Genomic DNA, 27,815 nt, shown 5'->3' on the forward strand with positions numbered 1-27,815 from the left:
TACCCTGCTGTGTTGTTGTGGTGTGTTCAGTTTCATTCAGCCTGCTCCACCTCAGAGCGGGATACATCAACTACGTCCAGGCGGAGCACCAGGGGACTGAGCCCACCGTGGACCAGCTGGTGATCAGTGTGAGCGACGGGAGGCACAAGTCTCCCCCCATCCCCTTCTACATCATCATCCACCCCACCAACGACGAGACTCCCTCTCTGACACTTAGCAACTTCACTGTAAGTCGCCTCACATCCATCCATCCAACGCTTTTAAGTCTTTGGCCATGTTTAAATACTTTGGAAAATGCACCCTGCTGTCATCCCACTGCTCTGGCATGACTTGATGGGTCTAAGCTATGGAGTGGAATCTTTGCTTTCGCATTTCCAACCGTGTCAGACCAGTGATTACCTCAAGGAAGGGAGTGAAGGAAGTGTTCAAAGTGTTCAAACAGGTCCATGGTCTGCAACGGCGCCTTCCCTCTCTTCCTATGATGCCTCCTCCCTCTCCTCATGCCATACCTGCTTAATTTCCTTTCTTTCTTTCCCTTCGGTCTCATCCTCCTTTTCCTCATCCCTCTTTTCCCCCCAGGTGATCGAGGGAGGGATAAAGGAGCTGAGTCCGGCCATTTTGAACGCGTTGGACTTGGACGCCCCGGCGGACATTTTGACCTTCACAGTATTGGTTCCCCCAGCCCACGGGACACTGCTGAACGGGATCTATGGAACGGAGTTGAGCCGCTATAAGAACATGGGCCCCAAGCTACTACTGCAGAGCCTGATGGTACGCACCTTCACCATGGAGGAGCTCAAACAAGGTGAGACACTTGATTTTGATGTATATGTCTGAAGCACCACTGTAGCCCAAAAAGTATTTGCCCTTAGGGGACTAAGAATGATTTAAACAGAATTGATTTGAATAATCTTGTACAGTTTATGGTCGAAATATTTCCATAAACTATACAGGAGCGTATGGCTTACTGTAGGCCTGTCTTTTGTTCCATGCACCTGGAAGAATTGTTGTGCACTTTGTTAAGTGCATGTTTTTGAACTATAGTAGGGCAGCAGTTGCCTTCATGTATCACTGTGTCTTCGTTCGGTTTAGTGCCATATGTTTACTTGTGTCGTTTGTTAGTCTATGCCTTTCTGAGTTTGAGGTTGTTGGGTTGTTATTCGGGGGGTACAGGCATTACATCCAACTACAAGGCCAGCCTGCCCCTTCCTCCCCCTCCGTTCCCCCAGCCTGGGCTGTGCTTTCCTTCCAAAGGGCTGTGCGTTGTGTTGTCGTCGTTGTCGGGGGTCAGGCCCCTGCTGAACAGATGCTCGAGACAGAGGTCGCAGAGCGCCCGTGGTGCTGCTGCTGCCTCCGCTGCACACTGTCCTTCCAACTCTCTCTCTCTCTCTCTCTCTCTCTCTCTCGCTCTCTCGCTCTCTCGCTCTCTCGCTCTCTCTCTCTCTCTCTCTCTCTCTCTCTCTCTCTCTCTCTCTCTCTCTCTCTCTCTCTCTCTCTCTCTCTCTCTCTCTCTCTCCCTCTCTCTCTCTCTGCTGCTGCCTGCACAATTACCTCACAGCCACTGTGCACTCTGTTCAGTCACTGAGCACACACACATACATGCACACACACATGCAAGTGCGTACACACACGTACACGTACACAAGCATGCACAGACACACACACACACACTCCTTGTAAGCAGCAGACCCATGGAAACATACAGGACCAGTCAAAATCTTGGACATCTTAAAAAAAAAACGATTTTCTACATGGTAGAATAATATCAAGACATCAAAACTCTGACATAACACATGTTTAAACACCAAAACAAACACCAAAAAAGTGTTGAGCAAATCAAAATCTATGTTATATTTTAGATTATTCAAAGTAGCCACCCTTTACCTTGATAACAGCTTAGCACACTCTTGGCCTTTTTTCAACCAGCTTCACCTGGAATGCTTCTCCAACGGTCTTGACAGAGTTCCCACATATGCTGAGCACTTGTTGGCTGCTTTTCCTTCACTCTGCGGTCCAACTCATCCCAAACCATCTCAATTGGGTTGAGGTCGAGTGATTGTGGAGGCCAGGTAATCTGATGCAGCACTACCATCACTCTCCTTCTTGGTCAAATAGGCCTTACACAGCCTGGAGGTGTGTTTCGGATCATTGTCCTGTTGAAAAACAAATGATAGTCCCACTAAGCGCAACCAGATGGGATGGCGTATCGCTCCAGAATGCTGTGGTAGCCATGCTGGTTAAGTGTGCCTTGAATTCTAAATAAATCACAGACAGTGTCACCAGCAAAGCATACCCACACCATCACACCACCTCCTCCATGCTTCACGGTGGGAGCCACACATGCGGAGATCATCCGTTCACCTTCTCTGTGTCTAACAAAGACACACCACTGTTGGAACCAAAAATCTCAAATTTGGACTCATCAGACCAAAGGACAGATTTCCACCGGTCTAATGACCATTGCTCGTGTTTCTTGGCCCAAGCATGTCTCTTCTTATTATTATTGGTGTCCTTTAGTAGTGGTTTCTTTGCAGCAATTCAACCATGAAGGCCTGATTTACGCAGTCTCCTCTGGACAGTCAATGTTGAGATGTGTCTGTTACTTGAACTCTGAAGCATTTATTTGGGCTGCAATTTCTGAGGCTGGTAACTCTAATGAACTTATGCTCTGCAACAGAGGTAACTCTGCATCTTCGTTTCCTGTGGCAGTCCACATGAGAGCCAGTTTCATCATAGCACTTGATGGTTTTTGTGACAGCACTTTAAAAAACTTTCAAAGTTCTTAAGATGTTCCGTACTGACTGACCTTCATGTCTTAAAGTAATGATGGACTGTTATTTCTCTTTGCTTATTTAAGCTGTTCTTGCCATAATATGGACTTGGTATTTTACCAAATAGAGCTATCTTCTGTATACCACCCCTACCATGTCACAACACAACTGATTGGCTCAAACGCATTAAGAAGGAAAGAAATTCCACAAATTAACTTTTATCAAGGCACACCTGTTAATTGAAATGCATTCCAGGTGACTAACTCATGAAGCTGGTTGAGAGAATACCAAGAGTGTGCAAAGCTGTCATCAAGGCAAAGGGTGGCTACTTTGAAAAATCTCAAATATAAGATACATTTTGATTTAACACTCTTTTGGTTACTACATGATTCCATGTCTGTTATTTCATAGTGTTTATGTCTTCACTATTATTCTGCAATAGTACAAATAAAGAAAAACCCTTGAATGAGTAGGTGTGTCCAACCTTTTGACTGGTACTGTACATGTAAGCAAAGTACCAGTTCCAACTCATATACAGCTCCCTACAAACAGTACCGACAAGCATCAGTCAACTGAGGAGCCCCAGCTCAGAGAGAGAAGGACAAACACTGTGGGCCACAGAGACAGACACATGCAGCTAGGGCCACAGAGCCCTTAACACCCTAGCCTCCCTAAACCTAGCACGCTCAGATGAGTCCTCATGCTGAACACTTGTCAACAACACCAGATCCCCTCCCTCCCCCTGCTGCCTGGCATGGACAATGGGCCAGGCGAGCAGGAGAGACCTGTCAGAGCCATCCACCAGGGCACCGCAAACAAGGAAGTGGGCGTCTGCCAAAAAGCCACATTACTTCTGCCTATAAGGCCTTTATGGACTGCGACCCGTGCCAACGCACTGATTCAAAAAAAGTCCTGATCTAAGGAGAAATAGAGGAAAAACAGGAGGAGGAGGACAGAGGAGGACAGAGGAGGACCTATTCAAGGATGTAACCTGATTCCCAGTCACTCATTCGAGTGGGGGACACAGGGAGATTAAACATACTCCTGCACCCGCCACATGTGCTGTACAGGCTGTGTGTGTTGACCCCTGAGTCCATACCCCCCACCCTCACCCACCCCCCTTCTGTCCCAATCGTCCACCTCACCCATCCCCAACTTCCATTCTCTCCCTCCCACTATTCATTCCTCTGCAGCAGAGGTAACTCTGGGTCTTCCTTTCCTGTGGCGGTCCACATGAAAGCCAGTTTCATCATAGCACTTGATGGTTTTTTGGACAGCACTTGAAGAAACTTTCAAAGTTCTTAAGATGTTCCGTATTGACTGACATTCATGTCTTAAAGTAATGATGGACTGTAATTTCTCTTTGCTTATTACAAGCTGTTCTTGCCATAATATGGACTTGGTCTTTCACCAAATAGGGCTATCTTCTGTATAACACCCCTAACTTGTCACAACTCAACTGATTGGCTCAGAAGGAAAGAAATTCCACAAATTAACAAGGCACACCTGTTAATTGAAATGCATTCCAGGTGACTACCTCATGAAGCTGGTTGAGAGAATACCAAGAGTGTACAAAGCTGTCAAAGGCAAAGGGTGGCTACTTTGAAGAATCTCAAATATAAAATGTATTTTAATTTGTTTAACACTTTTTTGGTTACTACATGATTCCATATGTGTCATTTCATAGTTTTGATGTCTTCATTATTATTCTACAATGTAGAAAATAATAAAGATAAAGAAGAACCCTTGAATGAGTAGGTGTGTCCAAACTTTTGATTGGTTCTGTAGGTGAACAAGGCTTTAGGTCAATCTGTTTGGTTTGGCTTCTTCAAAGACCGTAGCAATAGTGAAAATTGCCAGTGTGTTTGTGTGATGAGCCCAATTAGATTTTGTTGAAAAAACGAGTGGAATATGTGATGCGCTGAGAGCACTCCTTTTTCGCAACAACATATTACAGTTCTTGGAAAAGCCCGTTTCTCATATCGACCACATTTAAGTTTTTAGTAGAAATACTTCAATGTCTCTACCCTAAAAACACACGTTTACACACGTTGCTACTCTATTTACAATGTGACCGAACACCCCAGCCCAAAACCCAACCAAACTGTCCTCCCGTTCACCCTCTCCCACCGTTCTCCCATCCTCTCCCTGACTCTTCCCCTCTTGGCCCCTATCTGCAGGAATGAGGATCATGTACATGCATGATGACACGGAAACCCTGAAGGACTCGTTCACTGTGCAGCTGACAGATGGCCGCCACACAATCCAGGGGACCGCTCACCTCCGTGTCCTACCAGTCAACGATGAAAAGCCCCGGCTGCTAAAGTAAGGATAAGAAGAACGCCCTGGGAGGAACACTCAGAGCCAAGAAGGGGATAAGGGAGGGTTGGGTGAGAAAGGGAAGGGAGGTGGAGGAAGGGGTGGAATGAATAGTGGGAGGGAGAGAAGGGAAGTTGGGGATGGGGGAGGTGGAGGATTGTGACAGAAGGGGGGTGGTGAGGGTGGGGGGTATGTACTCAGGGGTCAACACACACAACCTGTACAGCACATGTGGCGGGTGCAGGAGTATGTTTAATCTCCCTGTGTCCCCCACTCGAATGAGTGACTGGGAATCAGGTTACATCCTTGAATAGGTCCTCCTCTGTCCTCCTCTGTCCTCCTCCTCCTGTTTTTCCTCTATTTCTCCTTAGATCAGGACTTTTTTTGAATCAGTGCGTTGGCACGGGTCGCAGTCCATAAAGGCCGCATAGGCAGAAGTAATGTGGCTTTTTGGCAGACGCCCACTTCCTTGTTTGCGGTGCCCTGGTGGATGGCTCTGACAGGTCTCTCCTGCTCGCCTGGCCCATTGTTCCATGCCAGGCAGCAGGGGGAGGGAGGGGATCTGGTGTTGTTGACAAGTGTTCAGCATGAGGACTCATCTGAGCGTGCTAGGTTTAGGGAGGCTAGGGTGTTAAGGGCTCTGTGGCTCTAGCTGCATGTGTCTGTCTCTGTGGCCCACAGTGTTTGTCCTTTTCTCTCTGGGCTCGGGCTCCTCAGTTGACTGATGCTTGTCGGTACTGCTTGTAGGTCGCTGTATATGAGTTGGAACTGGTACTTTGCTTACATGTACAGTACCAGTCAAAAGGTTGGACACACCTACTCATTCAAGGGTTTTTCTTTATTTGTACTATTGCAGAATAATAGTGAAGACATCAACACTATGAAATAACACACGTGGAATCATGTAGTAACCAAAAGAGTGTTAAATCAAAATGTATCTTATATTTGAGATTCTTCAAAGTAGCCACCCTTTGCCTTGATGACAGCTTTGCACACTCTTTGCATTCTCTCAACCAGCTTCATGAGTTAGTCAACTGGAATGCATTTTAATTAACAGGTGTGCGTTGTTAAAAGTTAATTTGTGGAATTTCTTTCCTTCTTAATGCGTTTGAGCCAATCAGTTGTGTTGTGACAAGTTAGGGGTGGTATACGGAAGATAGCCCTATTTGGTAAAAGACGAAGTCTATGTTATGGCAAGAACAGCTTAAATAAGCAAAGAGAAATGACAGTCCATCATTACTTTAAGACATGGAGGTCAGTCAATGCGGAACATTTCAAGAACTTTGAAAGTTTCTTCAAGTGCAATCGCAAAAACCATCAGCGCTATGATGAACCTGGCTCTCATGAGGACCGCCACAGGAAAGGAAGTCCCAGAGTTACCTCTGCTGCAGAGGATAAGTTCATTAGAGTTACCAGCCTCAGAAATTGCAGCCCAAATAAACTCTGCTTCACAGAGTTCAAGTAACAGAAACATTTCAACATTACTAAAGGACACCAATAAAAAGAAGAGACCTGATTGGGCCAAGAAACACAAGCAATGGACATTAGACCATTGGAAATCTGTCCTTTGGTCTGATTTGAGATATTGTGGTTCCAACCGCTGTGTCTTTGTGAGACGCAGAGTAGGTGAACAGATTATCTCCGCATGTGTCTACTGTAGATGTCTTCACTATTATTCTACAATGTAAAAGAATAAAGAAAAACCCTTGAATGAGTAGGTGTACCCAAACATTGACTGGTACTGTATACCTCCCCTCCTTTGGTCCCCAATGTCTCTGTGGCCCTCAGTGTCTTTGCTGGGGATTGAACTCTCTAATAATGTCTCTCTCTCACTTTTCTTCTCTCTTTCTCTTTCTCTTTCTCTGTCTCTGAATAGCCCCTAGTATGTTTCTTAATGTCTCTGTGGTCCTGACCATATTGTGTATCTTCTCTGTCAGAAATGCAGGAGTGGAGGTGGACTGGATGGACAGGAGAGTGATCTCCAGTGTGGTGTTGGAGGCAGAAGACCTAGACACTCCTACCAGTAAGCTCTACTATATCCTCAATGCTGGGCCCAGGTTTGGCAAGCTGCAGGTCAAGGTTAGTGCAAAGCAAAGCCCCTCTTCAAATGATACCCAGAAGATATTTATATCAAAATATGTATAACGTTATATATACAGTGGTTCTTCCTTTAAAAGTTTTGAGCTTATGCCGCGACCGTTTGTGGTAGATGGTGGCATTCTGTCATTGCACCACACTACCACAAGGGGGAGTTAGAACGCTGATCTATCGGTAGTCTAAACTGTGGCAAAAAAAAATCTATCTGTTCGTAAAATTGACAGCTGTGCCATATAGATTGCAAAATAGTTGCGAAGAGATTTTCGATGTACCGATTCCATGGCACATGGTTTATGAATTGACATGCAATGTTCCGTTCCTCCAGAAAGCCCTAATATTAAAAACAGTCAAATGCTTTCTCTCCGTCGCCCACACGTACTTTAAACATTTGGATAATAAAGCATTTAAACGCTGACATTGGTTGATTTGAATACTTCTGACAGACAAAATTCTAACTCCACCCATAACTTTTGGACTTTTAAACATTCCCAGAAGGCAGGGATTATTATAACCCACCGCAGGCCTAAAACCTAGGGGGCAAACAACGTTTCCATGATGGGCTATTAGCAGCACTCTTCAACCTTTACAAAATGATAGCTCGGCTAGGTGTGAAATAAATCCCCCCAATTTACAATGTATTAAGTACTCTAAAGTTTTTAATTTCTAACTACAAACATCATGCAACTGCAAAATGTTGAGTAAAGCAAATACTGTACAGTATTTCTTCATCAACATCTTTATGCTTCTGTTAATAAAATAATCATAAAAATACTATTTCAAAATGCAGATGTTTATTTCAACTATCAGCAGGACAATAGACTCTATTCGAGTTTAGGGACTTTAAATATATTCATGGGTCCATAACGAATTACTATGGGAATAAATATCACTGAAGCATGGGGACTGGTCTTGATAATTTGGGGACTGGTCTTGGGGACTGGTCTTGATTTTATTTGGAAATGTTAGGATTATTTTGCTCTTCACTATCACAATATTAAAAACGTTCATGAATATTCATGAATTAAATTGCTTTAGCTGACATGTTGCGGTTCATCTGATGAAGGTGCACATGGGCCTATTTATATAATGAATATGAATTCAGAGGGCAGAAATGATTACATATTAAAGCATTAGACCTCTCACTAAAGGCGTCAGTCATACAAAATGTATACTTAAATTCAAACTGGTTCTCTAGCAAAGTAGTAAGAATGTCTCACCCCATGTTCAATAATGGCTTTTTTCCCTTTAATTGATTACAACCGCTAACTTTCGGTTATTTGAAAACAAAATAATCTTCAAAATATAATTATTTTTAAACAAGCCATAGAAAGTTGGTTGGAATTTCAGTTTAATCCACCAGAAAAGACAGAACAAATAATACAACAAATATTGTGGTTAAACTCAAATATACTAATTGATAAAAAAGCCTTTATTTTTCGGCCCAAAAAAATAGAAAAAGGTGTAATCTTTGTAAACTATATCATAAATAGGACTGTTGGAGTTATGTCACACATGCAGCTAACACAAATATATGGAAATGTATGCTCTACCCAACATTACAACCAATTAATTGCAGCCATTACCACAAAAATGGAAGAGGCAAGTGGAAAGGGGCTTGTCTGTCGGCCCTGGAGGCATTTTGAAAACATGTTTTCAAACACTTGTTTTTCACAAGGGCTATTAGCAGGACAATAGACACGATGTGGTCCAAAAAACACCTCTCTGACATTGGGTACAGCATATCTCTCGATGATGTTATTTAATGTCTCGCCAGCTTTGATCCATGCCTGGGCCTGCAGCACGCAAAGTTCTTTGTTTGTCCAACGAATCATTGGGTCGAAACTACAGAACAGTACAAAATATATATATATATAGAGTTGAAGTTGGAAGTTTACAGACACTTAGGTTGGAGTCATTAAAACTCGTTTTTCAACCACTCCACACATTTTTTGTTAACAAACTATAGTTTTGGCAAGTCGGTTAGGACATCTACTTTGTGCATTACTGTAACGATCCTCTTCGTCTGATGAAGAGTAGTCAGGATCGGACCAAAACACAGCGTGGTAAGTGTCCATGTTAATTTATTATAACAGAACACGAAACAAAATAACAAAGAGAATGTAAGAAACAAAACAGTCCTGTCAGGTGAAACACCACAAAACAGAAAACAACTACCCACAAAACACAGGTGGAAACAAGCTACCTAAGTATGGTTCTCAATCAGAGACAACGATAGACAGCTGCCTCTGATTGAGAACCACACCCGGCCAAACACACAGAAAAAGAAAACATAGAACACACAACATAGAATGCTCACGCCAACTCATGCCCTGACCAAACCAAAAATAGAGACATAAAAAGGATCTCTAAGGTCAGGGCGTGACAATTACACAAGTCATTTTTCCAACAATTGTTTACAGACAGATTATTTCACTTATAATACACTGTATCACAATTCCAGTGGGTCAGAAGTTTATATACACTAAGTTGACTGCGCTTTTAAACAGTTTGGAAAATTCCAGAAAATGATGTCATGGCTTTAGAAGCTTCTGATATGCTAATTGACATAATTTGAGTCAAATTGAGGTGTACCTGTGGATGTATTTCAAGGCCTACCTTCAAACCTAGTGCCTCTTTGCTTGACATCATAGGAAAATCAAAAGAAATCAGCCAAGACCTCAGAAAAACAATTGTAGACCTCCACAATTCTGCTTCATCCTTGGGAGCAATTTCCAAACGCCTGAAGGTACCACGTTCATCTGTACAAATAATAGTACGCAAGTATAAACACCATGGGACCATGCAGCCGTCATACCACTCAGGAAGGAGACATGTTCTATCTCCTAGAGATTAACGTACTTTGGTGCGAAAAGTGCAAATCAATCCCAGAACAACAGCAAAGGACCTTGTGAAGATGCTGGAGGAAACAGGTACAAAAGTATCTATATCCACAGTAACACGAGTCCTATATCAACATAACCTGAAAGGCCGCTCAGCAAGGAAGACGCCACTGCTCCAAAACCGCCATAAAAAAGCCAACTGCACATGGGGACAAAGATCGTACTTTTTGGAGAAATGTCCTCTGGTCTGATGAAACAAAAATAGAACTGTTTGGCCATTATGACCATCGTTATGTTTGGAGGAAAAAGGGGGAGGCTTGCAAGCCGAAGAACACCATCCCAACCGTGAAGCACGGGGTGGCAGCATCATGTTGTGGGGGTGCTTTGCTGCAGGAGGGACTGGTGCACTTCACAAAATAGATGGCATCATGAGGCAGAAAATTATGGGGATACGGGGATCAGTCAGGAAGTTAAAGCTTGGTTGCAAATGGGTCTTCCAAATGGACAATGACCCCAAGCATACTTCCAAAGTTGTGGCAAAATGGCTTAAGGACAACAAAGTCAAGGTATTGGAGTGGCCATCACAAGCCCTGACATCAAGCCTATAGAAAATGTGTGGGCAGAACTGAAAACTTGTGTGCGAGCGAGGAGGCCTGATAAACCTGACTAAGCTACACCAGCTCTGTCAGGAGGAATGGGTCAAAATTCACCTATCTTATTGTGGGAAGCTTGTGGAAGGCTACCCAAAACGTTTGATCCAAGTTAAACAATTTAAAGGCAATGCTACCAAATACTAATTGAGTGTATGTAAACTTCTGACCCACTGGGAATGTGATGAAAGAAATAAAAGCTGAAATAAATCATTCTCTCTACTATTATTCTGACATTTAAAATAAAGTGGTGATCTTATTTAAGTTTCTTCAACTGTCTTCTGACTGTGATTAGAGCGATGTTGTGCGGTGATGCCAGCAGATTCCAGATTGCCTTTGCCGATCACCCATCATCTTCAACCATCAGTGAGTCGATGGCTTGAATAGTCTCGCTGGAAATGGAATACAATGGAAAAATGTGCAGTATACAGTAAAGACCAGCAGTCAATTTATTTAACCATTATTTTTAGCATTATTAGGCCTACTTTACAATATTGTAGTCTACTATACCTGTTCATTTTCCTGGGTTTTTGCATTTGGCGTAACACAGGCGAATAGCACTGTCCGTGAACATAATCCCCAAGTCTAACAGTATTTTACCGACATGTTTAATTATTCAAGGCTCCTTTCTCTTCTCTGTGCTGGAGTTTTTTAAAGAATACAAAAGAAGCCATGCACCCTTGATGGGCTATCAGCAGGACAATAGATTCTTACAAAGTCCACCAAATGCATTGCTTTCTAACCACATCTGGATGGATCCATAATGAATTCCTATGGGAATAAATATCACTGAATGACAGAAATACTGGAATAAAGTAGGCTAATGAAGGCAACAAATTGTTGCTTAATGGATCACCCAAAGTCATCCAATTGTTATAATAGAATTTGAAGCAATAGCCTACCCGCGTGTGGTCAACTATTTCATCACCGTTTCGCGCTGCTCTGAGACAAGCATGGGGACTGGACTTGATAAATCAATGAGATTTTTATTTTCACTGAATCTCCATTTGGGTATTGGTTAGCCTACAATTAGGGTGTGGAAATGTTAGGATTATTTTGCTCTTCACTCGCAGTCACTTAGTAGCCTACTCCCGGCCTGTCACGTTGTACAGCGCCATATTTTCCTAATGGAAACCTTGACTGTTTTGATTTTCGTTTTTCTTGGAATAGAAACACCATAATATTAATCAAATTAATTAAGCAAAAATTCTTAAAATCAATTCCATATACTATGTTCTTAAAAAATATAAAAAATTCTCTAGTACAGACAATATTAAAAACAGTCAAATGCTTCTCAAAGATGCTCTCTGGGGGTCTAACTAGCACAAACTAGCATTATTGGCAACAATGGCTGACACTTAAATAATGTGCCATAGAAATCTGCGGCAGCCCGCAAGCTGTGCTGCAGTATGACGTGACTTGTATGACGTAACTTTTAAAGGAAGAACCACTATAGCATGCGCAGATACATCTGATGTTACCCTCCTGACCTACATCTGACCAAGTGTAAAAGTAAAATTTGAGTGTGTTTGTGTATCCTCTTCCCTTTGTGCAGACAGAAGCTGGCTGGACAGACATTGGGGCGGGTCAGAACTTCACCCAGGAGGATGTGGAGTTTAACCGCTTGTGGTACGCCCACACTACTGGCACCGGGTTCAAAGGTCATGACAGCATCCGTTTCACCCTCAGTGACCTAGACAACGAGTCCCCTCCTCAGAGCTTCTTCATCTCAGTACGCACCATCCAGAAGGGTGAGGACAGGACAGCCACATGGGCACAGTTTCATTATTATGATTAGAGTTCTTGCTTAAATACTTTAAGACAAACAAGCACACACGTTTTTTTTCAGGAAATTTGTCTTTAACATTTTGAGGTGGACCATCTCTTCCTCTCTGGAGGAGCCTGCTCTTATCAGCATAATGTAACTACTTTATCAATCACATAACACATAGTCGCGTATTGTCTATAGATCTAGCATTACGTAGTACTTGAAAAAGGTAAATAAATAGGTAAATTCAGTCACTGAACTTTTCCTAGACAGGTTACAGCACTCAGCTACAGCACTACCCAACAGTATACCACAACAGTACACCTTGTTAACCCACCAAGACACAACAACCTGGGTGGAGCACGGCACGGCAGCCATTTTGTGCCTCAACGCACCACACATGCATCAGCAACGTCCCAAAACAAACTTTCTCCAGCCGCTGCATCTTGGCCATGTATAATTGAATAGGTGGCTTTCCCTATAGCCAGGCCAGCTTTTCCAGTTGGGTGAGCATGACATGCGAGGCGGAGAGAAGCGAAGAGAGTTGAGGAGAGGGAGTGCAATCAGGGGTGCGCTTGGCCCTCTTGGCTCGGTGCCCTCTGATCCTGGAGGAGCGAAGGTGAGAAAAGCCCACACACTCGGCACCGCAGGAAGAGCCACCTCGGAACGTGAATAATTGAAGGATGTAGGGAGTGAACAGGCGTAGAGTTTTGGTTGCCTCTGCGGTTCTCTTGTTGTTGTGTTGTCGTCATCATTGCTCGCTCAAGTCACTGCCAGGCTATTATTGAAAACATACCATTCGTACAGGTTTTTGGTCCAGTTCATATTGTGCTAGCCTATCGAAGCAAGTGCAACTAAGATAAGCTGATAGTCCCTGATATCGGGCACTAACATGCTTTATTTGATGTTTAAAATACACTTTTTATCGATCTTTAAACTCAGAAAGTAAAAAATGAAGCCTTGATACATTTAACAGTATAATAGATACAAAAAACTGCTATTGCTTGACCTAAATGACTATTCTCCTGTGTCCAGGTGACATAGTGCTGGTCACCAGGCCGGTCACCCTGATGGAGGGAGAGCGGCTCATCCTGACCACAGACATCCTACTGGCTACGGACGGGGCTGCCAGACCGGGGGAGGTGCTCTACACCGTGTCCATCCCGCCCAAACACGGACACGTCCACGCCGTCCAGCGTCCCGGAATGCCGTTCCTCAGATTCTCCCAGCTGGACGTGGCGGCCCAGCGTGTGTGTTACACCCATGACAACAGTCACACAGCTGAGCACGACTCCTTCAGGTCAGACTAACACGTTGTGGTATTTTGTTTAATTTTGTATTTTTTTTGTTGGACATACAAGACTTAGGGGCAGATACAAACGTTTCTTGAAATAGTGTATTGTCCATATTCTTCAGACTGACACGTTAGTGGAATATTGGATGATTGAATTGAAAGCTTTCTTGTTCATTCAGATTTAATTGGATGTGTGTTTGGCTCAAATTTCAGGCACGATTATGTTAATAATAAAATAATAATATCTCCTTTTGACTTGAAAAATATGGCATAAAATGTCATGAATTAGTCTGTTGATATTAACTGAATAAGAAAGATTTTTAGTGCCTGCCCAAAAAGTATCACACAAATTCGGACAGAGTATTTCAGCATCAAAAGAAGCGTGAAGTGAAGTGTGAAGAGATGAGAGCTCTGCTACAGTATGTTTATGTGCCTCTTCCAGCCAATTTGGCAGGAGGCTTGGGTGGAGAGATGGCGGGCGTATGGCTGACCTGTCCTCTCCTCTGTCTGCTCTCCTCTACGTCCCTGGTGTGTCTGAGGACGCTGGTTTGTCACCCAGAAGCCTGGCACACACAAACACACACACTCACAGAGAGAGAGCCTGGCTGTGTTTCACCTCAGGGTCAGCTGGGAGCCAGGAGCCTTTCTGCAGCCAAGCCAGCCGAGGTTGAGAGGAGATGAGAGGGGGGAGCACTTTAGTGGGGGCACACACACTGCCAATGCTCTCTGCCAAAGAGGGAGGTGATAGCCGTCCAGCATGGGGCAGTAGTTCTGGTATTTCTTAACTGACACATTGAACCCAATAGAGCAATCAGCCATGTTATCCACCCGCTTCTCAGCACTCAAATACAAACTAACCACATCCTTAGATCCAAAGCATCCATCTATTTAACTGTGACTATTTCTACTGGGTTCTACTTGGTTCTGGTTAAACCTATGTGTATGACCGTATCTGATCAGCTCCACTCTGTATTGGTGTGTGATACAGAATGTTCCATTTGGAGGGGCTGGTGGCAGTGTGTGATGGCAGCGGTTGGCGCCTCAGATGGGGCCACACCTGAGCACACACCTGTGCGTCAGAGCAGGGGCCTGGTGCAGGCCCCAGGCAGAAGGTGTTTTCTATGCCCCCCTCTTCTGGTCACCGTGACAGCGGATGATGAATGGGCATTATTAGGAGAATGATAACGCCGGCTGGCATCGGTTGCCATGGCGGCCAGAAAGGAGTGTACAGAGTACAAACAGGCATCTCTGGGAACAATTACCTAGCAAATATGGGACGGTGTTGATGGCAGATGTTGCATCGGTTTGGCTTAGAGAGGGGGACCTGTGTGTGTGTGTGTGTGTGTGTGTGTGTGTGTGGTGGCCAGTGTGTTGTTCGTGGTGGCTGGTGGAGCCTAGGGCAGTTCTCAGCTGCAGGGCTGTATGTGTGAGAGGCAGATTGACTTGGCAGAGGGTTGAACGAGGGCTAAAATCTGTCCACACAAACACACAAACCACTGTCCCCATTTCAGCTCCAGTACATTGTCACTGTAGCATGTGGTGAGCCATGGACCAGTCTGTGAGCACACAACAAGACTCAACCAGCTTGAAAATGGGAAAGGGGCCCTTATGATTGACTTATTGCCTTTTTAAATTGGATCTGTAATAAAGCTAGCCTCATCGGTGAATAATGTGATGAATTTTATGTTTATAGATCACTTTGAGATTATATTAATTTTGGTAGTTATTTTTCAATGCTATAGCTAATTTAAAAAAATATGTACTTTCTATCATACAGATCGTGTTTGCCAGTGGCATCATGCAAAAAATGGCCTGATTACTTATCATTAAATTTGCACACTTTCCCCATCCATCTTTTGCCGTTATACAAGCTGTCCACGAGTTGGCATCTGCCCTTTGAACTCTACCTCTATCTCCTGTGTTTTAATGGACACGTCACCGCAGTAGCCCACAGCAAAACCACAAAATGTATACGCCTAACTTCATGCCAATAACCAAACTTCATCCATCCACTTTTCCATTTCCTCCCCACAGCTTCGTCGTCACCAACGGCATCAGCTCCCGCAGCGGCTCCCTGCACTTCACCATAGAACACAGTGACCGGATCCCGCCGTCCCTCAACCGCAATACCGGCCTCCAACTGACAGAGGGAGCGGTGAAGTCCATCACACCGAACCACCTGGAGCTCACCGACCCAGATACTGCTGTGGGGAACCTGACCTATGCCCTCACCCAGCCCCCGCAGTACGGCAAGCTGCTCCTCAAGGGGTACCCACTGACATTACCCCGTTTTACTCAGACTGATATCAACAACATGGACCTGGCTTACCAGCACTACCAGGGCAGCCTGGCCCAGATTGACAGGTTTAGTCTGATGCCGTCTGATGGTACTAACAGAGGATACCTGGAGTATGGACAGCTGAAGGAAGAGCCGCTGGTCTTCACAATACAGGTGGGCTTTACTGGTTGTTATACTTCAGCAAATCTTGTATGCCAGGGACGTATTCTGGTCCGAGATCAGCGCTTTTCTGAGACAGTTGGGCTGCGTTCACACAGGCAACCCAATTCAACCTTCTTTTTTTCACTTATTGGTCTTTTGACCAGTCAGATCAGCTCTGAAAAAGATCTGATTTGACTGGTAAAAAGACCAATTCGTTAAAAAAAAAAGAAGGTTGAATTGGGTTGCCTGTGTGAACGCAGCCCAAGTGTCTCAGAATATAAGCGCTGATCTCGGACCAGTTACGCCTTTTAGATCCTTATTATACAATGCTCCCTCCCTCACTCCAGTCCCAAACTGCTTTAATCAACTCTTAATTTCCCCCTAAAATCTTCTCATTTTGATTTCCTTTTTGTCTGTGTACTGTAACTCAGCTTTTAGCTGTGAATGTGTACAAGCTGAAATTAACCTTGCTATAATATACACTGAGTGTACAAAACATTGGGAACACTTTCCATGACAGACTGACCAGGTGAATCCAGGTGAAAGCTACTTATTGATGTCACTTGTTAAATCCACTTCAATCAGTGTAGATGAAGGGGAGGAGACAGGTTAAAGAATAAGCTTTAAGCCTTGAGACATTTGAGACATGTATTGTGTATGTGTCATTCAGAGGGTGAATGGACAAGACAAAACATTTAAGTGCCTTTGAATGGGGTATGGTGGTAGGTGCCAGGCGCACCGGTTTGAGTGTGTCGAGAACTGCAACGCTGCTGGGTTTTACACGCTCAACAGTTTCCCCTGTGTATCAAGAACGGTCCACCACCCAAAGGACATCCAGAAAACTTGACACATCTGTGGGAAGCATTGGAGTCAACATGGCTTCCTGTGGAATGCTTTCGACGCCTTGTAGAGTCCATGCCCCGATGAATTGAGGCTGTTCTGAGGGTGAAAGGGGCTGCAACTCAATATTAGGAAAGTGTTCTTGTGCAGTGTTTCTGTACACTCAGTGTACATGGACATGAAGGACCTGATCCTAGATCAGCATTCCTACTCTCAGACGCGTTGTGAATATGAACCCAGGCTTCTAAGCATACAGTGTCAGCAGACATACAGTACACAGATGTACTAAACGTTTGCGGCTTTCATTTGCAACGGAAATAAAGTATAAAAGGGAGAACAAAATGTTGGGGAAATAAAGTGATGAAAAGATGAATAATATCCAAACTATCAATCATGCATTTTCTTCTTCCCACAAGCAATGATTTCACCATGAGCTATCTTTGTAGTGGTACTCACTCAGACAGGGAGAGAGGAGAGAGTTAACCCAGGCCTCCCTACAGTATTGCATACTAAACTGTCAGCCTGTCGGGCTGTTGTGGCCAGGTGGATGAGGCTGCTGCTGTGACACTGTGTTCCTTGTGCCTCCCCTCTCCTGTGGCCCGCCACGCACTCACATATTCTAGAGCTGAAAACGGTCAGCCAGGCGGATAACCTGCTGGCCAGCCCACCCTGCCCTGGGACTCAGTGGGTGTGGGTGTGGGTGGGGGTCATAGGCAGGCACAGGTGAGGCAGCCTGGCCAGCAAATGTCCCCTTCGGTCTAGCGAGACTCTCTGTCTGTCACTTGGCTAGAGCCGCGCTACGCCACCGTGAGCTAAACAACGCAGGTCCGCTCCTCTCAATGCTCAACCTCTGGCCCCGTTAAGACTGTACAATGCATTCAGTACAGTAGCACTAGCATCATGAATAATGTCTACAACAGACCTCACAAGTGGAGGACCTCCGAGGCTATAGTACAGGTAGTGCATGATAACAAGTTGTGTCAATAACTATCACTTATATATTAGCCATTATTGCTCTCTAATTGTTCTCTGCATGCAGTCAGATAGGACTTTATTTGGGCCAAACATGTCATCATTTTTCCCATCTGATATTTGACAAAAAATAACGTACCAGAATACAATACATACAATACGCTTTTGTTTTGTAATTGCATCTATGAGGACTTGCTGTACAGTGGAATTAAGATACTCAACGACCAACGGTTCTTTTGTCATGAGACATAATCAGAGCACCCTCTTCTGGCCTATTGATAGAAGTGCGGGTGACAGTACATTTACTGTGGTCACTTTCACTGGTCATGGAGACCCACACGGTGTGCAGGTTTTTGTTCCAGCACACCTCTAACACACTTGATTCAACTAACCAGCTGATCAACAAGACCTTGATCAGTTTAATCAGTTGTGTTTGTTAGTGCTGGGCAGGAACAAAAGCCTGCGCAACATGTGGGTCTCCAGGACCAGTATTGGCTGAAAAGATTTGGCCCTCAGATCCTCAAAAAGTTCTACAGCTGCACCATTTAGAGCACCTTGACTGGCTGTATCACTACTTGGTACGGCATCTGCTCGGCATCCGACCGCAAGGAGCTACAGATGGTAGTGCGTACGGCCCAGTACATCACCAGGGCCAAACTTCCTGCCATTCAGGACCTCTATACCAGGCGTGTCAGAGGAAGGCCCTAGAAATTGTCAAAGACTCCAGCCACCCAGGTCATAGACTGTTCTCTCTGCTAATGAGCACGACCTTGTCCACCTCTAGGTGGAGCACGTAGACAGGAATCCCCCCAGCCTGGTGACCAAGAGGATCCCCAGTACAGTGGAGAACCTCTCGGGGGGACCAGGGGACAAGCAAGGCATCTACATCACGTCACGTGACCTCCAGGCCTCTGACCCCGACAGTCTCGCCCAGGAACTGGAGTTCACCATCACACGGCCGCCTCACTTCGGCTACCTAGAGAACTCCCTCACCGGTAGCTCCTTTTCTTCGAATTGAATCAACTTTATAGATAAACAGAGGGGAAATTAGATTCATTATTTCAATGTTTAGTGATTAAATTAAAAAAAACTTTAAATTAACTTAATATACTTACCTGGGTATGTTGAGTGAAAGGTGGTAGGTTTTGATTGTACCTTCAAGAAAGGGGTATAGTACATGTTACAATCTGTGGAAACAAAACAAGTCTTGGTGCCATTTGAAAGTACAGTACCTTACATGAAGTGAGCCACAGTAGTCGTGAATACATCAGGGTTATAGTCAAGTGTTCTGTAGTCGATGTGTGCACTGTGCAGTGTAGTGACAGCTTTGTCTCTGTTCTTTGTGTTTGCCTAGGGGCGTACATCAAAGGACGCTTCACCCAGAGGGATTTGGAGCAGCGAGCCGTGCTCTATGTCATCCCCACCGACATGGAGGTGACAGGGGACAGCTTTGAGTTCCGTGTCACTGACCCCGCAGGAAACACCATGCTGCCTGAAATGTAGGTTTTATTCCATTGGCACATACAGTATTACCTCAACTACCTCGTATCCCTGCATATTGACTCGGTACCGGTACTTTGTGTATATAGCCTCGTTATTGTATTGCGATATTATTATTATTATTATTTTTAATCAAATGTTTTCAGACTTTTTAATTCTGCATTGTTGTAAGCAATTCACGATACAAAAAAGGTTGAGAGACACTGTTTTATACTGCATAGATGGATTTGGAGGTGGGCACTTTCTGTGCACAGCTATAGTGGGTACAATAGACCGATTCACACACAGCTTAGAATCTTCCCAAATGTCATGACTGATACCATATAAAAAATAACCTGTTCCCAGATCTGTATGTACTGTATGTCAATGGTATGACAATGATAGTCAGAGTTGGCTAAAGCACATACAGATGGGACCAGGGTAAAATAAAGAGGAGTCTAGCCACGCTTGACCTCTCCTGTTCACTCTTGACCGCACCTGTGGCCTGTCTTGCAGACTGCAGCTGACGTGGTCTCGGGTGGAGCTGTCGGCTACGTGTTACCGGGTGTGTGAGAACGCAGGCATGCTGCAGGTGCAGCTGACGCGCAGTGGGAAAAGCATGGACCCGGCCTACATTGCTATTCAGGTACAGTAGAGTGGTGTCCTGAACACAACTCACACCAGTCAACTGAACAGCCAAGCTGTGGACTAGAGCAGCTAGGGTCAAGGGTTAGCAATCCTACTCACTCATATTGAATTGACCTTGAAAAACAACGTCTGGTGGTAAAGTTGTATAAGTTGAATTGAATGGGACTCGAATCGGAGTCTAAGAATGTCAACCCCTCTTTCTCTGCTTTCAGGTGGAAGATGGTACTGCCAAGGTGGGGAAAGATTTCACCCACAGCACGGCCAGTCTGATCCAGTTCGATCCAGGTGTGTGTGTGTGTGTGTGTGTGTGTGTGTGTGTGTGTGTGTGTGTGTGTGTGTGTGTGTGTGTGTGTGTGTGTGTGTGTGTGTGTGTGTGTGTGTGTGTGTGTGTGTGTGTGTGTGTGTGTGTGGGTTAGTTGATATACCTATAATAATGTTATTAGTTGATGTAGCTACCTCCTCTTCTCTCTCCCTGTATGATTGATTAGGAGTCAACGTGAAAACCTGGAACATTTACCTGAAAGACGACGGCCTGGAAGAAAACCATGAGACGTTCACCGTGATTCTGAAAGGCCCCAAGAACACTGTTCTGGGTCAGAGGAACTCAGCCAGTGTGGAGATTGTGGATCCTAGAGGAGGCGAGTTAAGAATGATTCAGTGATTGGTTATATAATACAGTAGGCTGAGGGCTGTGTTCTGATGCCCTGTACTCTGACTTGGTGTAAGCCTTCCTAAACAGCAGAGGGTGCATGTTGCCTATGGTTAATTGGAACATTTGATATACTGATGCAGAGTGATGTTTAAATGTCATGCGTGCGTGACGTCTGGGTTTCGAGCGTGGGGCGTCTGCGTGCCACAAGACTGTGTGACAAGGAGGCCCTACCGGAATGTGCCCAATAAGTACACTCATTTGTCATTTTCTGTTTCAAACTGTTTCTCTCTTGTTGTACTTTACTGGACATAACCCAGGGTCATGTCAATTAAGCACTGAATGGAAGAAATCAGACTGAAACAGGAAGGAACTACGTGGAATTGTCCAATAAGAAACGATCATTTTTATTTCCCATTGCAAAACAGTTTGAAATGTTTTCCGTCGTGTGCCCTAATGAACATGACCCTGGTTTCTCTGTCGCTCTGTCTCGCGTTCTCTCTCTACAGGAATGTGCGACCCAGAGGACCTGAGGGTTGAGGAAGATGAAAAAGGAGTACCTTCAACCGCTCACGTCCCCCAGTCCCCACAGCTAGAGGAGCACGGCACTGACTTTGAAACAGACCTGCTGTGGGAGAGCCGCCCCCATCCACCAAGGGGGGACGTGCCCAACCGGAGGCCCTTCCTGGACTATGGGGATGGAGAGGGGGAGCCCCAGGACCAGGCTACTCAGTTTCACAGCCAGGCCACCAGACAACTCAGACTGCAGGGCGGCAGCAACAGTAATAGCAACAGTCGCACGGTGAGCCTCTGAGTTTCACCAAGTACTTGATTGGAGCCCAGCACAACAATTACAATCAACAACCCAATGTTGACTTTAGCGTTTCTTTTTTGAGGAACTGCTGGGAAACTTTGGAAGTTTGATTGATATTCAAATGATGTCTGCGGAAGAGAGTTGTCGAAGCCGGACATAAACTTGCCATTTCCTATGGATTGGTTGTAGAATTTCTCCTGAAGGGAATATGTGAAATTCAACATAGTGGTTTTATGAATAGTGCCCGCATCTATACTGCATGTTAGCTATGTCTCTCCTCTGTGATTCTAGGTCCTTCATTCAGGTGTCAGGAGAAAGAGTGAAGAGAAAGTCTGGACGGTAAGACTCTTCCATATACTGTAAACCTCACAACTTTGGAAGGAGAGAGGTCAGTCGACTCCTGAAAAGTGCACTCGCTACCTAAATGCAACATACCTTTCCAGTCCAAATGTCTGAACATTTTGAATTTCTCATGATAACGGCATGCTCTGGTTTAGTTCTCATTGCCACAACAGGGTCAAGCTGTTGCATTTATCAGGAGTTGACTGTATATATATATGTGTCACCATGTGTCACATTTTATTGTGTCCCCACTCTCCACTAGTTCCATGCACTCACCCCACTGAGACTAGAGGAAAGGAGGCTGCCGATTCCAGAGCCCATCCCCCAGGTGCACCCGGACCTCCAAGTGATCCCAATCTGGAGCTGGTCTGGCCACAGGAAGTTCCTCCATGAGGTGAGGGTGGGGGATGCCCCCCAGGATGATGCCCCTGTACCCTCGCCCAAACAACACAGGGCTGGTCGCCAGCGCAAGGTGAGGGCATTGTTTTAACTAAAGGGGGGCTAGGGGGGTTGGGTGCAATGTTCCCTCTAAGCTGCGTAGCCTCGAGAATGCCATGCAGCTCCCCTAGGACTGCTGCGCAGAAATATTAGCCCACAGAGAGAAGCACGAGATTGAACTTCACTCAACTTTCTAGAGCAGTGGTCACCAACCTGGTCGATCGTATTCCAAGGCATTCCTAGTCGATCGCCAAACATTTCTGTAAAAAAACAACGATAAAGCATTGTGTTCCTATTTTTGTAAAAAAATTCTCAGGCTGCTGGCGGTAGGTGCACCCGATTCAGCTGCCCTGCGAACCGGATATGTGAATGGTTGCCATTTTGAACCATTTAATGTGTCTGAAGGTACAAACTCTTCCTTCGCAGAGGACCCAGAGAGCAAATCAAGTGCACTTTAGGTTTACCGCTGGCCAATCAGATGGCTCAGATTACCGTGTCTGCAGTAAAGTAGCAGGCATAAAAGAAAGCTACAGCGAAGTTGATACTGTGAGATTTCAAAACGTTTAAAACCATGACTAGAGAGAGACTGTCAACGAATACAGCAACGAGCTGCTGTTTTTATGATTGAGTTCATGTTTAAATTCTTACTCAGCACTGTCAACACTTTGTTTTCAACACTTTTATAAGCCATAAAATGTGCTTTCTTCCTATTTACACTCAGCGCTACAACAAGCATTGCAGCAGTAAAGAATGAGTATGAAATTGTATCTATAGGCTTGCGTTGTTGTTATTATTAGCGGCTTGGGTCTTTTTTAATATCGAGGAATATTTCACTTTCTCTGTTCATGTAGAAATAATATGGTGCGACTCGAGTTTTGCCATCAGCTGGAAGACGGTGCCCCTTTTTGGTCAGTGTCAGTGGAGGAAAGGGAGAGCGGAGGATGTTGAGAGTCTGCTGCTCTCCCTCCGCTGAGACTGACCATCTGATGCAGGCACCATCAGCACAGTAAAATAAAAAGCAAATGATTTAAACGTATGCTCACTCAGCTGTTGCTTCACAAGTAATACAATAACGGATCTATTACTGGTGTAATCATATAGCCTACCTCAAATTTGAAATATATATATTTTTTAAATGGGACGAAAAACAATGCATTGGCAGGGCAATTCATGTAAAACCAATATGCGGTAATAATGTATTGGCAGTGGTGTGTATTCACGGATGCCAAGGGAAGCCAGGCTTCCCATTTTTTTTACCAACAATTACTTTTTTTTAAACATTAAATAATTTCTTTCATCTCTCTGTTTCATAATTTTTCTTCAATGCGCAAGAGATTGAATGTATCTCACAGGAGAAAGCATCCGAGTGAGCGAAACAGCGCCCCCCTCTGTCTCTCTACGTGTAGGCCATCTATCTGATGCTGTCTGGTCCAAATGAGTATGACATTGTTGCCGCCCCTAGCATTGAATGCAAGGGAAGCCAGCAAGCATCTGGCCTCCCTTGACAAAAAAAGTATACAAAATGAGCCAATCAGCATTGAGCTAAACTAAGCGAGCTCAACTGGTGAATGGTCCTGGCGCACCTAAAAAAAACTGTCAAGGGAAGCCAGCTTGGATTTGGTATATTTTTGTTGTCACTGTGTTAGACTAAGCTCAGGTGATTTGATCATGTTGAAATGGTGCTGGAATAGTGGAGGCCGCTCCTGTTTTCTTTGCGACTTTCGGTTACCCTCTGTGGTTCTAAATCAATAGTTGTTTAGGGGTCCGAAAATGTCGGAAACATTAACTTGCTTGACCATGCTGTAGGTCTGTTACTGTACATGCAATATTCTTTGTGGACTTCAATGGACAGAGGTTGCTATCCGGTTTTCTGATAAAACAAAGGTGTGGTTGAATGTATTCTGCCACTGTGTCTTCTTATTGTCTCGGCCTTGCCTATATATCAAAGCATATGAATTAACCAGTTTTTAGAGCAAACAACGCAATTATCACAACACAGGGTGTAATATGGCTCTTTTTGGCGGGGTGGATGGCTTACATTTACATTACATTTAAGTCATTTAGCAGACGCTCTTATCCAGAGCGACTTACAAATTGGTGCATTCACCTTATGACATCCAGTGGAACAACCACTTTACAATAGTGCATCTAAATCTTTTAAGGGGGGGGGGGGGGTCAGAAGGATTACTTTATCCTATCCTAGGTATTCCTTGAAGAGGTGGGGTTTCAGGTGTCTCCGGAAGGTGGTGATTGACTCCGCTGTCCTGGCGTCGTGAGGGAGTTTGTTCCACCATTGGGGTGCCAGAGCAGCGAACAGTTTTGACTGGGCTGAGCGGGAACTGTACTTCCTCAGTGGTAGGGAGGCGAGCAGGCCAGAGGTGGATGAACGCAGTGCCCTTGTTTGGGTGTAGGGCCTGATCAGAGCCTGAAGGTACTGAGGTGCCGTTCCCCTCACAGCTCCGTAGGCAAGCACCATGGTCTTGTAGCGGATGCGAGCTTCAACTGGAAGCCAGTGGAGAGAGCGGAGGAGCGGGGTGACGTGAGAGAACTTGGGAAGGTTGAACACCAGACGGGCTGCGGCGTTCTGGATGAGTTGTAGGGGTTTAATGGCACAGGCAGGGAGCCCAGCCAACAGCGAGTTGCAGTAATCCAGACGGGAGATGACAAGTGCCTGGATTAGGACCTGCGCCGCTTCCTGTGTGAGGCAGGGTCGTACTCTGCGGATGTTGTAGAGCATGAACCTACAGGAACGGGCCACCGCCTTGATGTTAGTTGAGAACGACAGGGTGTTGTCCAGGATCACGCCAAGGTTCTTAGCGCTCTGGGAGGAGGACACAATGGAGTTGTCAACCGTGATGGCGAGATCATGGAACGGGCAGTCCTTCCCCGGGAGGAAGAGCAGCTCCGTCTTGCCGAGGTTCAGCTTGAGGTGGTGGTCCGTCATCCACACTGATATGTCTGCCAGACATGCAGAGATGCGATTCGCCACCTGGTCATCAGAAGGGGGAAAGGAGAAGATTAATTGTGTGTCGTCTGCATAGCAATGATAGGAGAGACCATGTGAGGTTATGACAGAGCCAAGTGACTTGGTGTATAGCGAGAATAGGAGAGGGCCTAGAACAGAGCCCTGGGGGACACCAGTGGTGAGAGCACGTGGTGAGGAGACAGATTCTCGCCACGCCACCTGGTAGGAGCGACCTGTCAGGTAGGACGCAATCCAAGCGTGGGCCGCGCCGGAGATGCCCAACTCGGAGAGGGTGGAGAGGAGGATCTGATGGTTCACAGTATCGAAGGCAGCCGATAGGTCTAGGAGGATGAGAGCAGAGGAGAGAGAGTTAGCTTTAGCAGTGCGGAGCGCCTCCGTGATACAGAGAAGAGCAGTCTCAGTTGAATGACTAGTCTTGAAACCTGACTGATTTGGATCAAGAAGGTCATTCTGAGAGAGATAGCGGGAGAGCTGGCCAAGGACGGCACGTTCGAGAGTTTTGGAGAGAAAAGAAAGAAGGGATACTGGTCTGTAGTTGTTGACATCGGAGGGATCGAGTGTAGGTTTTTTCAGCAGGGGTGCAACTCTCGCTCTCTTGAAGACGGAAGGGACGTAGCCAGCGGTCAAGGATGAGTTGATGAGCGAGGTGAGGTAAGGGAGAAGGTCTCCGGAAATGGTCTGGAGAAGAGAGGAGGGGATAGGGTCAAGCGGGCAGGTTGTTGGGCGGCCGGCCGTCACAAGACGCGAGATTTCATCTGGAGAGAGAGGGGAGAAAGAGGTCAGAGCACAGGGTAGGGCAGTGTGAGCAGAACCAGCGGTGTCGTTTGACTTAGCAAACGAGGATCGGATGTCGTCGACCTTCTTTTCAAAATGGTTGACGAAGTCATCTGCAGAGAGGGAGGAGGGGGGAGGAGGGGGAGGAGGATTCAGGAGGGAGGAGAAGGTGGCAAAGAGCTTCCTAGGGTTAGAGGCAGATGCTTGGAATTTAGAGTGGTAGAAAGTGGCTTTAGCAGCAGAGACAGAAGAGGAAAATGTAGAGAGGAGGGAGTGAAAGGATGCCAGGTCCGCAGGGAGGCGAGTTTTCCTCCATTTCCGCTCGGCTGCCCGGAGCCCTGTTCTGTGAGCTCGCAATGAGTCGTCGAGCCACGGAGCAGGAGGGGAGGACCGAGCCGGCCTGGAGGATAGGGGACATAGAGAGTCAAAGGATGCAGAAAGGGAGGAGAGGAGGGTTGAGGAGGCAGAATCAGGAGATAGGTTGGAGAAGGTTTGAGCAGAGGGAAGAGATGATAGGATGGAAGAGGAGAGAGTAGCGGGGGAGAGAGAGCGAAGGTTGGGACGGCGCGATACCATCCGAGTAGGGGCAGTGTGGGAAGTGATGGATGAGAGCGAGAGGGAAAAGGATACAAGGTAGTGGTCGGAGACTTGGAGGGGAGTTGCAATGAGGTTAGTGGAAGAACAGCATCTAGTAAAGATGAGGTCAAGCGTATTGCCTGCCTTGTGAGTAGGGGGGGAAGGTGAGAGGGTGAGGTCAAAAGAGGAGAGGAGTGGAAAGAAGGAGGCAGAGAGGAATGAGTCAAAGGTAGACGTGGGGAGGTTAAAGTCACCCAGAACTGTGAGAGGTGAGCCGTCCTCAGGAAAGGAGCTTATCAGGGCATCAAGCTCATTGATGAACTCTCCAAGGGAACCTGGAGGGCGATAAATGATAAGGATGTTAAGCTTGAAAGGGCTGGTAACTGTGACAGCATGGAATTCAAAGGAGGCGATAGACAGATGGGTAAGGGGAGAAAGGGAGAAAGACCACTTGGGAGAGATGAGGATCCCGGTGCCGCCACCCCGCTGACCAGAAGCTCTCGGGGTGTGCGAGAACACGTGGGCAGACGAGGAGAGAGCAGTAGGAGTAGCAGTGTTATCTGTGGTGATCCATGTTTCCGTCAGTGCCAAGAAGTCGAGGGACTGGAGGGAAGCATAGGCTGAGATGAACTCTGCCTTGTTGGCTGCAGATCGGCAGTTCCAGAGGCTGCCGGAGACCTGGGACTCCACGTGGGTGGTGCGCGCTGGGACCACCAGGTTAGGGTGGCCGCGGCCACGCGGTGTGAAGCGTTTGTATGGTCTGTGCAGAGAGGAGAGAACAGGGATAGACAGACACATAGTTGACAGGCTACAGAAGAGGCTACGCTAATGCAAAGGAGATTGGAATGACAAGTGAACTACACGTTTCGAATGTTCAGAAAGTTAAGCTTGCGTTGCAGAAATCTTATTGACCAAAATTATTAAAATGATACAGTACTGCGGAAGTGGGCTAGCTAGCAGTGGCTGCGTTGTTGACTTTGTTTGAGAGTGTCGCTGGCTAGGTAACCTCGGTAGCTAGCTATGTAACCTCGGTAACTGGCTCGTTAATTAGTATAAACTACACAATTGTCTTAGATACAAGGACAGCAAAGACAACTATGCTTGGCATCCCCAGTAAA

General features: G+C 45.7%; 1 protein-coding gene across 1 annotated transcript in view; it reads left to right on the top strand.

Moving 5' to 3' along the window:
• frem1b (Fras1 related extracellular matrix 1b) overlaps positions 1-27,815 on the top strand; it is a 66,499-nt gene that overhangs the window by 25,790 nt on the left and 12,894 nt on the right. The window contains exons 19-33 of the mRNA XM_071344722.1: positions 31-227; positions 580-805; positions 4,952-5,096; positions 7,028-7,169; positions 12,233-12,428; positions 13,481-13,745; positions 15,774-16,191; positions 18,776-18,986; positions 19,346-19,490; positions 19,987-20,116; positions 20,331-20,403; positions 20,607-20,756; positions 21,277-21,569; positions 21,873-21,920; positions 22,186-22,395. Of these exons, the coding sequence (XP_071200823.1) occupies positions 31-227; positions 580-805; positions 4,952-5,096; positions 7,028-7,169; positions 12,233-12,428; positions 13,481-13,745; positions 15,774-16,191; positions 18,776-18,986; positions 19,346-19,490; positions 19,987-20,116; positions 20,331-20,403; positions 20,607-20,756; positions 21,277-21,569; positions 21,873-21,920; positions 22,186-22,395 (2,849 nt within the window). The remainder of the gene's footprint in view (positions 1-30; positions 228-579; positions 806-4,951; positions 5,097-7,027; positions 7,170-12,232; positions 12,429-13,480; positions 13,746-15,773; positions 16,192-18,775; positions 18,987-19,345; positions 19,491-19,986; positions 20,117-20,330; positions 20,404-20,606; positions 20,757-21,276; positions 21,570-21,872; positions 21,921-22,185; positions 22,396-27,815) is intronic.

This window comes from Salvelinus alpinus, chromosome 16, assembly GCF_045679555.1.
Source record: "Salvelinus alpinus chromosome 16, SLU_Salpinus.1, whole genome shotgun sequence".
Classification (NCBI taxonomy): Eukaryota; Metazoa; Chordata; class Actinopteri; order Salmoniformes; family Salmonidae; genus Salvelinus; species Salvelinus alpinus.